General features: G+C 44.6%; 1 protein-coding gene across 3 annotated transcripts in view; it reads left to right on the plus strand.

The window, feature by feature from the left end:
- The window catches only part of CDH5 (cadherin 5), a 30,403-nt gene extending 20,300 nt beyond the window's left edge, over positions 1 to 10,103 (plus strand). For 2 of the 3 annotated variants that reach the window (XM_032121882.1, XM_032121880.1), the window contains exons 5-12: positions 446 to 610; positions 999 to 1,186; positions 2,891 to 3,144; positions 3,715 to 3,857; positions 4,422 to 4,546; positions 6,046 to 6,154; positions 6,441 to 6,686; positions 7,465 to 10,103. In XM_032121882.1, the coding sequence (XP_031977773.1) occupies positions 446 to 610; positions 999 to 1,186; positions 2,891 to 3,144; positions 3,715 to 3,857; positions 4,422 to 4,546; positions 6,046 to 6,154; positions 6,441 to 6,686; positions 7,465 to 7,970 (1,736 nt within the window). In that variant the 3' untranslated portion in view covers positions 7,971 to 10,103. The remainder of the gene's footprint in view (positions 1 to 445; positions 611 to 998; positions 1,187 to 2,890; positions 3,145 to 3,714; positions 3,858 to 4,421; positions 4,547 to 6,045; positions 6,155 to 6,440; positions 6,687 to 7,464) is intronic. The other variant, XM_032121881.1, reaches the window with a different exon arrangement.
- Positions 10,104 to 13,820: the final 3,717 nt, after the last annotated feature.

Genomic DNA, 13,820 nt, shown 5'->3' on the forward strand with positions numbered 1-13,820 from the left:
ATAAAAGGTCATTTTTTTCCCACTTACAGAGAGATTGACCAGGAGCAAAGATGAGTTCATGTTTTCAATTCAGCATAGATACTGTTCCTGTGACTAAACAGGAAAAGGGAATACACAGATTCTGAAGCAGCATTCAATAATCAATAATCATTTGCTTTCCTAAACTTTCTAGATTAAATTTTGTCCAGTTTTAAAACCAATGTCAGTATCTCTTGTAACCACACTAGTCTGCTAGAGCAAAGAACGCAGGTAAAGAGGTTAAAGATCTGTTGAAAGGAATATTCTGCAATAATTCTCCTAAATATTCCATCATGCAGAAAAATTTCTAACATTTGTTGAAAAATACCCCTGAATGTGTGGCATAAGATAAAAATCTGCTGTCAAAATTGAAGAGATGTTGGATGTGCTGCGAAATCTAATTGTATTCCATGTTATTTTTTCACAGGAGTGATTTATACAAAAGAGCCTAATTTAGACAGAGAGACTAAATCAACGTACGAGATTGTTGTTCAAGCCAAAGATGCTCCGGGGTTTTCTGGGGATTCCAGCACAGCCACAGTGATCATCACTCTGTCCGACATCAACGACAACTTCCCAGTGTTCAAACACCGTGAGTGTCACACGGGCTCTGAACCTCTTGGAAACCAGGGGCTGACACAAGCACAACGAGTTTAGGTCACAGTCCAGCACAACTCACCTTTCCTTTAAAGTGGCCAAAAGAACTTTACGTGTTCATGTTCTTCCATGCTTCAGCCACAGCCACTTTTCCTGGGCGATGCACACCTAGAGCAGAAAACAAAAATCAATATTGATTTCATCACTTTGCTAAAGATCTTGACAATTTGGGGTATTATTTATACTTTTATATGTCTTAGAGATATGCAATGCTGAATTCTCAATGAAATATTTCTCTGTGCATCTATCAAGTAAGACCATTTTTAACTAAGTTCTAACTTCCATGTACACACTCCTTACGTCTTTTTCTGTTTTTTTAACAGCGTCTTTTCACTTTAAAGTTCCTGAAAACATTTCAGTGGGAGGAGAAGTTGGCAGAGTCAAAGTAGAAGATATTGATGAACCACAACACAGAAATACAAGATACAGCTTTATCCAGGGAGAGTTCAGGGACACCTTTGACATTGTAGCCAATCCATACACAAATGAAGGAATCATTAGGCCAAAGAAGGTACTTTTCCCTGTAACAAAGACGATTATTGTGGTTTTCCATGTGTAATGTAGTGGTTTTGGTTTAGGACTAGCAGCAGGAAAAAATGGAAATGCATGAAAGTCAGCATGAAATATACTGATCCTGAACACCAGCTCTCCAAGCTCTGGGCGAAGAAGAGCTGGTGATTTCTAGTCCTTTTCAACCTCTAGACCTGAAAAATTCCAGAATTACTGCAGAGTGCAGTGGGGGCTGTGTCAGATATTCAGGTTACGCACTATGGGCTCCTCGCACACTTCAGGTGGTGAGATGCTTCAAAGAGGCAGAGATTTAAGAGTTGAACCCACTGGCCAAGTCACAGAATCCTTCCCTTCTGCAGCCCATGTGAAACCAAAGTAGAAAATGTGAATGAGTCCACCCGACCTCTTTTCTAAGACCCCTTTGCAGTTTGGCATTTGCTCCAGTCTGAGCCACAGCTCCCTTACCTTCCCCAGGGTGTTTTCAGAGCTTCCCCACTAATTTCTTCTAAGTCCTTAAGTCTCTCCAAAGCCTTTATTAGGGTTTGATTCTCTGTTCTTTTTAAATTCTCAAACCCACTTGATTTGTACCAAGGGACTGCTGCAGAGCATTGCCAAACCAAGACTTCATTGATTTCATTGACTTGCTGTTAAAAGAAAAAGAGGAGAGAGGACTATGAATCAGCTCCTGTAATCCTCAGATTGACAGGAATGTGTTTTTCCCTTCCAAATGTCTCTCTGTAACTGCTAAGACTAGAAATGTCATTAAGAAGAGAAAACTTTCAGGAAAAACAGTACCAGGTATTTCAAGGCAGTAAAATCCTTGGCTGTGGTCACACTGGGTATGAGCAGCTGTCCTTCACCCGGTGCAGCTCTTCCCCTGGTCTTCCCAGGACCTGGGGAGTGCCTGCCCAGAGGAGGAGCAGTCACAGACCCCACACACACTCCCTGAGTGATTTGGATCCAGCTCTTCCTTCAACACTTAGTGGGCAAAGTTCACCACCCTGTTTTGCAATGTGATTTTGGCCGTGCACGTCGTAATTTTAAATATGCAGCCATGTGAGATAAAATGTCAGCTGCTGGATACGTCTCATCACTTCCCTTTGCAGCATCTACTCAAGAGAAAAACAAGAGTCACCATAACTGCTGTGTATCTCAGTGCTTTTAGAATCTCAGGTGGTAGAACAGAGGAAACTTTGAAAGGTGCATTTCTTACTGCCCAAGCTCCTGGCCTTCCTCCCATTGTGTTATTCCTTTTATAATCTCAGGCAAGGGGAAAAACAGGGAAGAGGATGTCATTCATCACTAAATGCCCCAGCTGTCAGTCAGTGCAGATCTGCAATCTGCCTTGAATGCTTTCAGAACACAAAGCTTAGCCAGGAGGAGAACCTCTTCCCCAGCCTTTGGGGGACAGGAGCTAACCAAATTTTGGTAGTTACAGCATTATAAAAAGAAAATTATTTAACCCAAGAGTTACTTGCTGAACTTAAACTACTGGATGAATCTGTTCCACACCAGAGGTAGTTTGAGCCACACTATGACAGAGTTCAGCTGGGAAATGCTCCCCCACGGGTCCAGCCAAGATGCAATTTGGTAACATTGCCAAGCATGAAATAGAGCACAGATCTTAAATCCACACAGAGAGCCAATGGAAAGTGTGCTTAGACATCGCCAATGGAAGATTATCTGTAACTGTCTTTTGTTTTAGCCCCTGGACTTCGAAACAGTAGCAGAATACAGGTTTAGCATTGAAGCAACAGACCCCACCGTTAACCTTCGCCATTTCAAACCCGGCAACCCCCGGAGCATCTCCAGAGTCACCATCGAAGTCACCGATGTGGATGAGCCTCCTGTCTTTACTAAACTCCCATATGAATTTAAAGTGAGGGAAAACCATGCAGAAGTAAAAACACTTGGTTCCGTTCATGCAGAGGACCCCGACGCTGCTAAACGGAAAATCAGGTAAGACAACACCAGCTTCAGCAATTCTGTTTAAAAGTGCAGAATTCATTAATGACACCAAGAATTTGACAAAGAATCAAGACTTTGGCCCTATTTTTCAGAATCTGCATGCCAAACAAAACAAAAAAATCCAAGCTGATTTTTCAGCCCTGCAGCCATGGATATATATGGTCACCAAAAGCTGAACATAAATTACATTTACCCATGTAATTACCACATGGTGTTACTGATAAAACATTTTCATATTTAGGGAAAAAATATAATCCTGGATATTTTTACATGGCTATAATTTATTGTTATATTTTTTATTGTAAGAGCTCTCCCAAGCATGTGCTTAGAGAAGGAAATAGACTTCTGAAAGAGCAAAGTACAATAATCTGGAAACTCCTCGGACGGGTGTATTTCAGTCTCACAGCTTGCATAGTTTTAGGGAAAACTTCTCAGCCCTCCTGGTCAAGATATTAATGTAATTTCACACAAGAACTCTCTGACCTTCCTCTGAGAAGAAATGATGTGAAACACAGCATTACCAGCCTTGCATTGACATATCTTGTTTTAAACAAAAAACAGATATATTCAGCGTAGAGCTAGCCCTAATGGAGACTACGTCAGGGTATCCAATAATGGAGTTATTCAGCTTCCCAAGCCTCTGGACAGAGAATTCAGCTCCTCATACAACATCACTGTAGCAGCTGTGGAAATCCTTGAAGATGGTAAGTGCCACCCATTTCCCAGTTCGAAAGAAATCTGGGTACACCTTTCCAGCAGGGCCGCAGCTTATCAAAAATGAAAGGCACAACCTGACAGGCTGTTCCTCCTGAATGAAGGGGGGGCTTCAAGGTTTGCATAATCATCTTCCAAATCAAACAAATCCCTACAAATAGGTCAAAGATCTTTTTAAGATTTGGCCCCTGGCTTTGCTCAGCTCCAGGGAGTGGGGCAGGCCAGTCCCCACTTGGTTTGATATTTAATAATACAGACATGGCCTGTTCTGTCCATGGTGGTTTAGTGGCAGAGAACGATGCTCAATCCATCACCGTGCAGTGGGAAGAATCAGGAAGCCATAAGCTACTGTCATTTTATTCCTCAAAGACCCTTGATGATTTACCCATTAGGAGAGATTTTAGGAAAATAACTTAATCTCAGAGGAAAAGTTTAAATTATGATGGAGCTAGAAATTCTTCTTCATGTGGGAGGCACAGAAGTGGTCACAAAGTGTGGGAAGCCAGCACTGGGAGTCCAGACTTGTGAGACTTGTACCCTTCTTGTCATTCCAGGCCGTCTTTCCGACAGAGAGTCACATGCCCACGTTCATGTCATAGTTGATGACGTAAATGACAATGCTCCAGAACTTGTTTCTCCCGAGGAACCCCGAGTGTGTGAAAATGCTGCACCAGGAAAGGTGAGACAGGGAGAGTTTTTCCCTGAGACCTGAATTACTGCTTGCAAGCTCAAGCGAAAGATGTCTTTTAATGAAAGTGAGTCTCAGTTTTCATGCCAAAGCACCTGATCATTTCACTGATTTCCAAACCATCAGTGGTCAGGAATATCTCTCAAGGACATTACCCTGTTGGAATGTTGACTTTTATCTGCTTGCACACATGGGCTGCACTGCTCCTCTCCCCCCAGGCTCTCACGTCTGTGTATTAACAGTTGAGCCATGAAGGACAGCCAAGCTTTGCACAGCAAAAATCAGCAACTCAGTTCCATCACACAAATGCTCATATGTGATACTGAGATGGAAACCATTTCAAGCTTGTAAGAGAAACATTGCTGCATGGAACTTTATTTTGTGGTCACAGAGTGCATGGATGTGCACACACAAAATGTGTTAGTACTTGGCACAAATAGTGTCAGTATTTTGGATGTACCTGTTTGGCCACAAGCGTTCAGCCTAGACTGTAATATTTGTTTAGTTAAGATACTTTGTGTCATGGTTTAGGAATGGTACTCCCCAGTTTAGTGTTCCCACTGAACTCCAAACCACACAGCACTCACTCCCCCACCTTTTCCACTGCAGCAGGATGGAGAGGAGAACTGGAGGCACCAAAGTTAAAGATCATGGGCTGAGATAAGAACAACTTACTGGAAACGGGAGTGAGATAAGAAAATGAGCAGTAATAGCAACAATATAAATAACAAAAAATAAATATAGAAAAAAATAGAGAGAGTGTGGAGCAGCAACGCCACCCAAGCTGCTCCCTCTGGCTCAGCACCAGCATTATCCCACCACTCCCTCCACCACACTTGCTCGAACAGAAGGAACCCCTCTCCCAGGAAGAGAGTCCCTTTCCCCTCCCAGCAAGGACATGAGATGGTCTAGAATAACCTCTGTGCCCCCTCCCAGCTACTGAAAAAAAAATTAGCTCTTTCCTAGCTGGAACCAGGACACTCTGTCGCTGCCTAGACTCTCTGATAGAACACACAAGGTGTTAATTTCACCTTTAGTTTAATTTTTAAAATACCTTTGGGACATAATCAGACACATTTTTTATATTTTATACATCTAATCTACATCAGATTGAGGATTTCAAAACCCAAGCATGTCCTTCAGGCGTGGCAGTCTTAGTGGTATTCCACAAATGACAGTCACACCTCAAAGTAGGCTGAGCACTTGAGAAGACACCATCTTAGACATTTCCACAAGCCATATATCTTTGAGCATGAGGCTTTTTTCGTGCCTTCGTTACACAAAATTTGAAGAGGCAAAACTGGTCTCTTTGAAGACCCACAAAGAAAATGCTTGCCTTGAAAAAACTTTAAGAGGAGCATCCTGAGATACCTGTGTCCTGCCCTTTACTGAAGGGTTACACAGGACACACAGCTCAGCTCGAACACTCCACAGGTTTTATCACTGGAGGCAATGTGCACTGAAAACCGTGACCTCTTCCATCCTTGTAGGTGATCATCAGGATTTCAGCTGTTGACAAGGATGAGACATCACCCAGAGGTTTCTTCAGATACCTACTGGCCACAGAAGATAGCAACTTCTCCCTGGCTGAGAACTACGGTAGTGTATCCCTGCAATGCCTTTCCTAGCTGCTCAGACTGGGACCCTGGCACTCAGGGAAGAAAAGCTGTAGCACTGACCTGTGGTTAGTCTAGCTGAGCTAAGTAACTCTTGTATTTTTAAAGGCTTAACATACTGAAATAAAAGGTGTTTGTTGCCACCGAAGTTTCACTGGGCTCCCGAAAGGCTGGGACTGTCTGAGGGGAAGAGGCACCAACTGACAGGAAATCTGTGAGGACAATCTGGTAGAGATTATCACTAAATGGGATGTCATTACTCCTTCCAGATAACACCGCTAACATCACTGTCAAATACGGGCAGTTTAATCGGGAACTTGCCAAATTCCACTACCTGCCTGTCCTCATCTCAGACAACGGCGACCCTGACCTCACCAGCACAAACACTCTTGTCATCAGTGTCTGCAAGTGCAACGAGAAAGGCAACTTCACTTTCTGTGAGGAGAGGGCAAAGCAGGTCGGCGTCAGCATACAAGCACTGGTGGCAATTTTTGTCTGCATCTTCACAATCATTGGTGAGTATCTGACTTTTGGAATGTTCTTTGCACTACAATGTGAGGATTGTTGTGTTCTTTCTTTAGCTGAGATCCACAAAAGCTTTGCAGCTATGAAAAGGTCAGAAAGCCAGCTATGCTGTACCTATGTGATTCATCTCATGTGCTCTTCCCCTCTGGCCTGTTAGCACAGCTTCTCACTCCTCTGGACAGGCTGAGTCCCTGGAGAAGTTATTGCACACATGCATAATACACTTGATTTACGGGTACCAGCCTCACACACAGCTATAAAACTGTCAATTTGGGCTGGGGCAATAACAACAGGATTACTGTTTCCTATGGCAGAACTGGTCTGGAAGCCCTTTAAGCAGAACATAAATACATCTGTAACAAATCAGCAGGCCAGTACCTGTTTGCTGTATTTGAAATCTATCACAGACAGGGCTCAGCACTTTTTTCTTGTCTGAGAGCTGGCCTGCTTTGCAAGTACCACATAAGTAGCATCTGATGCTCGGCATTAAGAGATTTACCAGTTCAAGGCAGTAGTTGATTCAATGACCTTGTGACACCATGCATTTGTACTTGTAATTCCAGTTCAAGAGTCAGGTGGACAATTCCTGTCTGAACTGAACTCCTTCAACTAATCCTACAGTGAAATAGAAATTTTAACTATTTTTTTGGTAAATACACGTTAAAAAACACTCCAAAAAACAGCAAAAAAAAACCACTTCAGACTGTGTTACGTATTTTAAATTCAATTTTAGTGTCTTACTTCTCTATTCACATGCGCTCATCTGAGTTTCCTTTGCAGTAATTGCATTGCTGATCCTGCTAAGAAAGAGGCACAAGAAGGATCTGAGCGGCCTCGGGAGGAACGTGGCAGAGATCCACGAGCAGCTGGTCACCTACGACGAGGAGGGAGGTGGTGAGATGGACACCACCAGCTACGACGTGTCTGTGCTCAACTCCGTCCGCAAGAACGGCCTGAAGGCGGAAGCCGCTCCCTCTCTGTATGCACAGGTCCAGAAGCCCCCTGAAAACATCACCCCTGGAGCTGGGGGGATGGAGATGATGATCGAGGTGAAGAAGGATGAGGCTGACAACGACAGGGATTTGCTGCCCTACGACACTCTGCACATCTACGGCTACGAAGGCGCCGAGTCCATCGCGGAGTCCCTCAGCTCTCTGGGCTCGGGCTCCTCAGACTCAGACATTGATTATGACTTTCTCAACGACTGGGGACCCAGGTTCAAGATGCTGGCTGAGCTCTATGGATCAGAACCAAGTGAAGATTTTGTGTATTAAGTTCAAACTAGCCATGAATTTTCTCCCTCCTGCTACAGATAGACCCCAAGAGACTGCCAGTGGCCAAAGAGGAACTCACAGTTCTTCCCTCAAGCCGTAGTAGGATTTCAAACAGGCACGGAAAAAACCTGCAGTAGGGTTAAAAAGACACGCAGAGACCACCTTCATTAACTTCCCCCAGCACTACCATCCTTGCTAACATTCATGTTTTCCCCCAAAATTGCTGCTCATGGGCCTGCTCAACTCTTCCAGGACACACTTCCTCTCCCCATCTTCCCTACTTTTCCTGGTTTTGTCCCCTTTTTCGCCCTCATTCCTCTCCTCCTGTGCTGTTTCCATCCCCATGATCCAAGGTCACCCTCCACTGGGAGAGTGGCGTTGAGAAGGGATGTTTTAACCCCCCTGGATCTCCAGCTGGCTGCTTTGCCTGCCCCTCTTGCAACATCTTTATTGATATTCTACATTCATGCTTACCCAGTAGAGAAGAGGAACATATGGTCTATCACTTAATATTAGAAATTACTCCATCACTTTCAAAAAGAAGCATGATTTTTTCTTTCTTTCCATTCTATTAATTATTTTTGCTTTATAGCCTTCTACTACATCTATGAGTTACTCAAGATAAAATTAGACAGGATTTTTAGACACACAATCTGGGTTTCATCTATCATTTTTAACAGCCTGATGATGATTTCAGGCACATTTCTGGCATGCTAGAATTTGCTCTAGCTAGCAGCAAAATTATTTTTTCTCTCTGTAAATAGGATCTCAGTGTTACTCAATGGAACATATACTTCAGGGAAGGAAATGTGGAGATCAGGGGAATGTTAAGACTCCAACACTAAATCTCTCTAGATGGAAACATAGGTCTCTCTAGATTTCTAAAGATGTTGAATAAGGGGTTTATTCAGCATTATTAAAGCAATAGCATTTTTTCAGGGACAAAACAATGAAGGGCCTCATTACTGTGAAACTGTTGTGCTTTTTTTCTTAGCAGGTACTGTAGAAGGTGTATTTTCCACCTAGGAAAATATTGTAGACTCCCAAACCAGAATGCTACACACCCACAGACTCAGCTGCATAAAAGCACCACAAATGTAAGGCAGGTTTGGAGCTGCAGCCACCAAGTTCCTGGTAAGGGACCGTGTTCAGTTTCCCACCTGGTGAAGAGCCACAGAATGACCAGAATGAAACTTCCCACATGGGAAGTTACCCGGCCCAGTACATTTTGGGAAAAGTGGGTCCCTTAGGACCATGGCCTGTCTCTGGCTTCCAGCAGTGCAGAGTCCTGTTCTCTCCAACAGGAACAGAGCCCTACTGCACAGATCCTCCACTGTGCAGGATCTGTGCTGGAGCTGTATGTATTAGTTTAGTTGATTTGATTATTTAAATCTGGTAGTTAACCAAATAATACTAAATCTTTTTTTTTTTTTTTCTCTTTTTTCTTAAACCAGTATGGTGGAACCTCACTAATTTGCTTTTTACTTGTTCACGTCATCTCTAATTCACACTCCCTTCCCCCAAAATGTTTTCTTGGCAGGAAATAGCAATGCTCTCACATCACTCCTCACTGCTGTAAAAAGTTGCCCAACACAATACTTGGCTGGACACTGATGCAACATCAACAATGTAATCACCCAACTTTTCAAATAGCAACTAAAGGAAAACTGAGGAGAAATCTGTCCATCGGTCAAATCAGCTTTGGATCCCGTCCTTTATTCTTAGAAAGTACATTTTGGGATAACAGCCTTGGTTTTATTTTGGATGTGTTCATTCTCTTTTGCTTAATCCAGCCAGCAGTATGTACTGTAGGGGTTCCACGTTTGTGTATTATAAAAAATGCTAACTAATAATACTTACAGTTGTAGGATTTTGTCAGTACCTGTGGTATTGGCTATCAGCAGGTAATGTTAGCTATGAAATTATTTAGTGCAGTAAGTCAAGTACTTTGGTAGGTATCAGCCAGATTGTATGACCTGGAATTGCTGTTTTTAAGCCTGATTTTTTGAAGTTATTTTAAGGAACACTGTATCCATTTCCAATGTATATGATGTTTGCACTGGACAGTTTCTTTTTATACTCCTGTACTGTATTATGTTGTTTTTTACTACATAAAAGCCAGCCTCAAGTTTGGGTTTTCTGTGCATTAATGAGTTCCACCCAGAAGACAATATCAGGCTTTGTGCCGCTGTGACCTCAACCATAAAAACACTCTTAAGTGAACCCAGACTAGGCCTCAACTCACCAAAGAACTCTCTGTAAAAGCAGTTTCTTCCCTCTCCTCGCACAGCTGTTGGTAAAGCCCTGGGTAAGGGACAGAAAAGCCCCAGCAATGCAGCTGGGAAGGTTGAACCCTCTGGGGAGCTCTGCAGTGCTGCAGGATCCATCCCACGGTCCAGCAGATGTTTGGGATTTCAGCAGCCAGGCATCAGGGTGACTTTGAACCATCCCTGAGCTCCTGCCCTGTTTTCCTGCCTCTCAGCTGGAGAAGAGTCACAGCCCCGGCTCAGCACAGCCCCAGAGCAGGGGAGCCCCAGGGGCATCCGGGAGTGGGACCCAAATGGGAAACCAGGCTGAAACCCACGCCCAGCCCAGCCCTGCCACCCGTCCCTCCCTGGCCTGCCCCCCAGACACACGGAGCACAAACCCCTCCAGCTCCCTCAGGACTGAGACAGGACATACACAACAAAACACATCTCTGCCAGAAAATAAAATTACCCCTAAATTTGCAGCTTTAGCTAGCACAGCTTCTCACCATCTCTTTTTACTACTACTAATGACTACCCCAATATAGTCCCAAGATTATTCTAGCACTTTAAAAAAAAAAAAAATCACATCAATTTTCCCCAGATATGGCACTTATAATTTACAAAGCCTGGAATAAAGAAAAAAAGTTCAAATCCTTCACTGCTAATTACCATGAGCAAACGCCAGATCAAACACACTTTAGCACAAGTTGTATTAAAAACACAATAGATGTGCTAATTATGTTGTAATGGAATGCATTTTTCCATAGAAAGAGTTTGATTAAACAGCTACTTGCAACTTGTAGCAGAGAATCTCACAAAGGTTTTCATTATTCATTTAATTAATAAGCATTTTAATCTCTTATCCCCAAAAATATATCATAAATTGTTGTTTTATTACATTCAGATCTAGAAGTTCATGCCATTTAATAAAGGTTTAGCCCCACCCTATCAGAACTTTTTATGAAACAATGGCTTGTGATGAGAATCCTTGCTATGTACCAAAGCAGCAGTGAAAAGCTGTTTGAATGGGAACACGTGGCACACAGTGGCACCCTAGGTAGGGCAGGTGACATAAGGTCCCTTTATCAAGGCAGATTTACTCCAGTCAGTGAAAGAAAGCTCAATTCTATGGTTTATGATCCTGTTGCAGTCCAGTGCTAGTGACACGCCGTACAGAAAAACACAGCAGCAAACCCAGGGCGAACTGAAGGATTGGTTACCAAAGGAAAATCAAATAATCCTTTCTGAGCTCTTGTTCTTCAACAAGTGCATTCTTCCCTTTTCTCCTTTCAGCAGCAAGGGCTTAGAACAGCGCCAGGAGGGCCCAGCCAGCCTGGCAGTGACACCTGCCCTGCACAGGGACTGTCACCCTGCCAGGGCTGACTGGAGTGGAAAGCCTGCAAAGCCTCACTGGCTTTTGGAGCACAGAGTTCGGGGTACAGATCCACCTCTGTACATTTATTTTACATGATTTCACTCCCAGGGATAGGTCACATGCAGGGGAAATGCTCTGGGGGCAGTAAATATGTGTTTGTGTTATACTCTCTTATTTGGCTAGAAATTGTAGTTATACTTTTTTTCATAGTATTTCAGGTGGGGTTAGGACAAAAATAAATAATCACTATCTTTTCTGAGTTTTCTCCCTTTTTTTTTCCTTTTTTTTTTTTAATAAATGTTTCAAGTTTGAAAGAGTAAGAAATACAACTCCGTTGGTTTCACTTCACAAACTTTCTGGAATGAAAGACATCACCAAGGTGAAATCTTTCCCATTGAAATCTTCCCATTTCACAATCTTAGTGTACCACAAGTCATCAAGTCCTACCAGGAAATGAATAAGAGTCTGATGAGATCACAGAGGAAGATTTAGGCTGAATCTTGGCTGTAAAAAAAACATGACAGAAAACAAAACAGCAAAGACACTCTTTTAGTCTGCATCAGAAAAAAGGAAAAGAAAACAATACCAGAAAAACCCTTTTATGAGCAATAAACACGCACGGATCTTTGCTGACCTCTCTCACCTTCCTGACTTTGTTCCTGCCTGACCTAAAGGAAAAGGGAAAACCAGCATTTCCTTCCACTTAGCCTCAGTGAGGGGCTGTCCCACCTGCTTCCCCTCAGGACTCTCTTAATTCATCCAGTTAACCCCTTCATCAATGCCACAATCAACCAGAAATCTCTGCGATTCTTTAATTCCTCATTAAAAAAGAACCTCCACATGAAAGCCAGTGCTTTGGGTGAAGTCTCCAGAACAAAGCAAGACAGAGCTCCCCAGGCAAACTCAACCAGGAAACACAACCCCAGGAAGGTTTTCCAGAAAGTCAGAAACGGCTGGGCTGCAAACGGTCCCAGGAGCTCTTGTGGCAGCCTCAGGAGCCCCAGGCCTGGCCTGCAATGCTCCTGCAAACCAGAGCATTCCCAGATGGGTCCCAGGTAACCCCGTCTGCTCTGCCCCCAGCGAGCCCCACCGCAGGTGGAGCCCAGGGGCAGTGCGTGGCCACCACAAACTGCTCTGAACCTGGGCACTGCAAAGAGCCTGAAACGTGATTCCCACCTCCAGCATTTAAAAATGGCTTTTTCTGAACAGCTGTCCGGGCTTCCCTCTCTCCCCTGAAAGAGCAAACCTGAAGAACCTAAAAATGCCAAAGGCCTGAGCTGCACTTGGTGTGTCCCACAGCACAGAGGTGTGGAATGCAGGCTGGTGCCCTGGCACTTCACAGGGAACTTGAGCCTTGCTGCCAGCACTGGGACACTTCCTTTTATCCAGTGTCCCTGCTCTTGGCCCCAGGACACTGCCCTTTATCCTGTGATCCTGCTCTTGGCCCCGGGACACTGCCCTCTACCCCGTGTCCCTGCTCTCAGCACCGGGACACTGCCCTTTATCCTGTGATCCTGCTCTTGGCCCCGGGACACTGCCCTTTATTCTTAATGCCTGCTCCCCGGACACTGGCCTTTATCCCGTGTCCTTACCTCCGGGACACTGCCCTTTATCCCTTTATTTCTGCTCCCGGGACAATCCCCTTTATCCCGTGTCTCCGCTCCCAGAACACCGCCCTTTATTCCTTTATCCCGGGACGCTTCCCGGCCCCGCCTCAGCAGCGCGGGCTGCAATGACCGCCGGCGGCCGCCAGGTGGTGCCCGAGGGCAGCGCTGGGCACGGCCGCGCTCGGAGCTTGCCGATGGATTCCCGATGGATCCCCGATGGATCCCCGATGGATCCCCGATGGATTGCCGCTGGATCCACGATGGATTCCCGATGGATCCCCGATGGATCCACGATGGATTCCCGATGGATCCCCTATGGATCCCCGCTGGATCCACGATGGATTCCCGATGGATTCCTGCTGGATTGCCGCTGGATCCACGATGGATTCCCAATGGATCCCCACTGGAGTCCTGATGATTCCCTGCTGTCTTCCTGATGGATCCCTGCTGGATCTCCGCTGGGCCCATGATGGATTCCAAATGGATCCCCGCTTGATTGCCAATGGATCTCCGATGGATCCCTGCTGGATTCCTGATGGGTCCACGATGGATTGCTGATGGATCCCCGCTGGATTCCTGCCGGATGCCCACTCTGCTTCCCTGTGTGTCACCTCACACC

Source organism: Corvus moneduloides, chromosome 12 (assembly GCF_009650955.1).
Source record: "Corvus moneduloides isolate bCorMon1 chromosome 12, bCorMon1.pri, whole genome shotgun sequence".
Taxonomy (NCBI): Eukaryota; Metazoa; Chordata; class Aves; order Passeriformes; family Corvidae; genus Corvus; species Corvus moneduloides.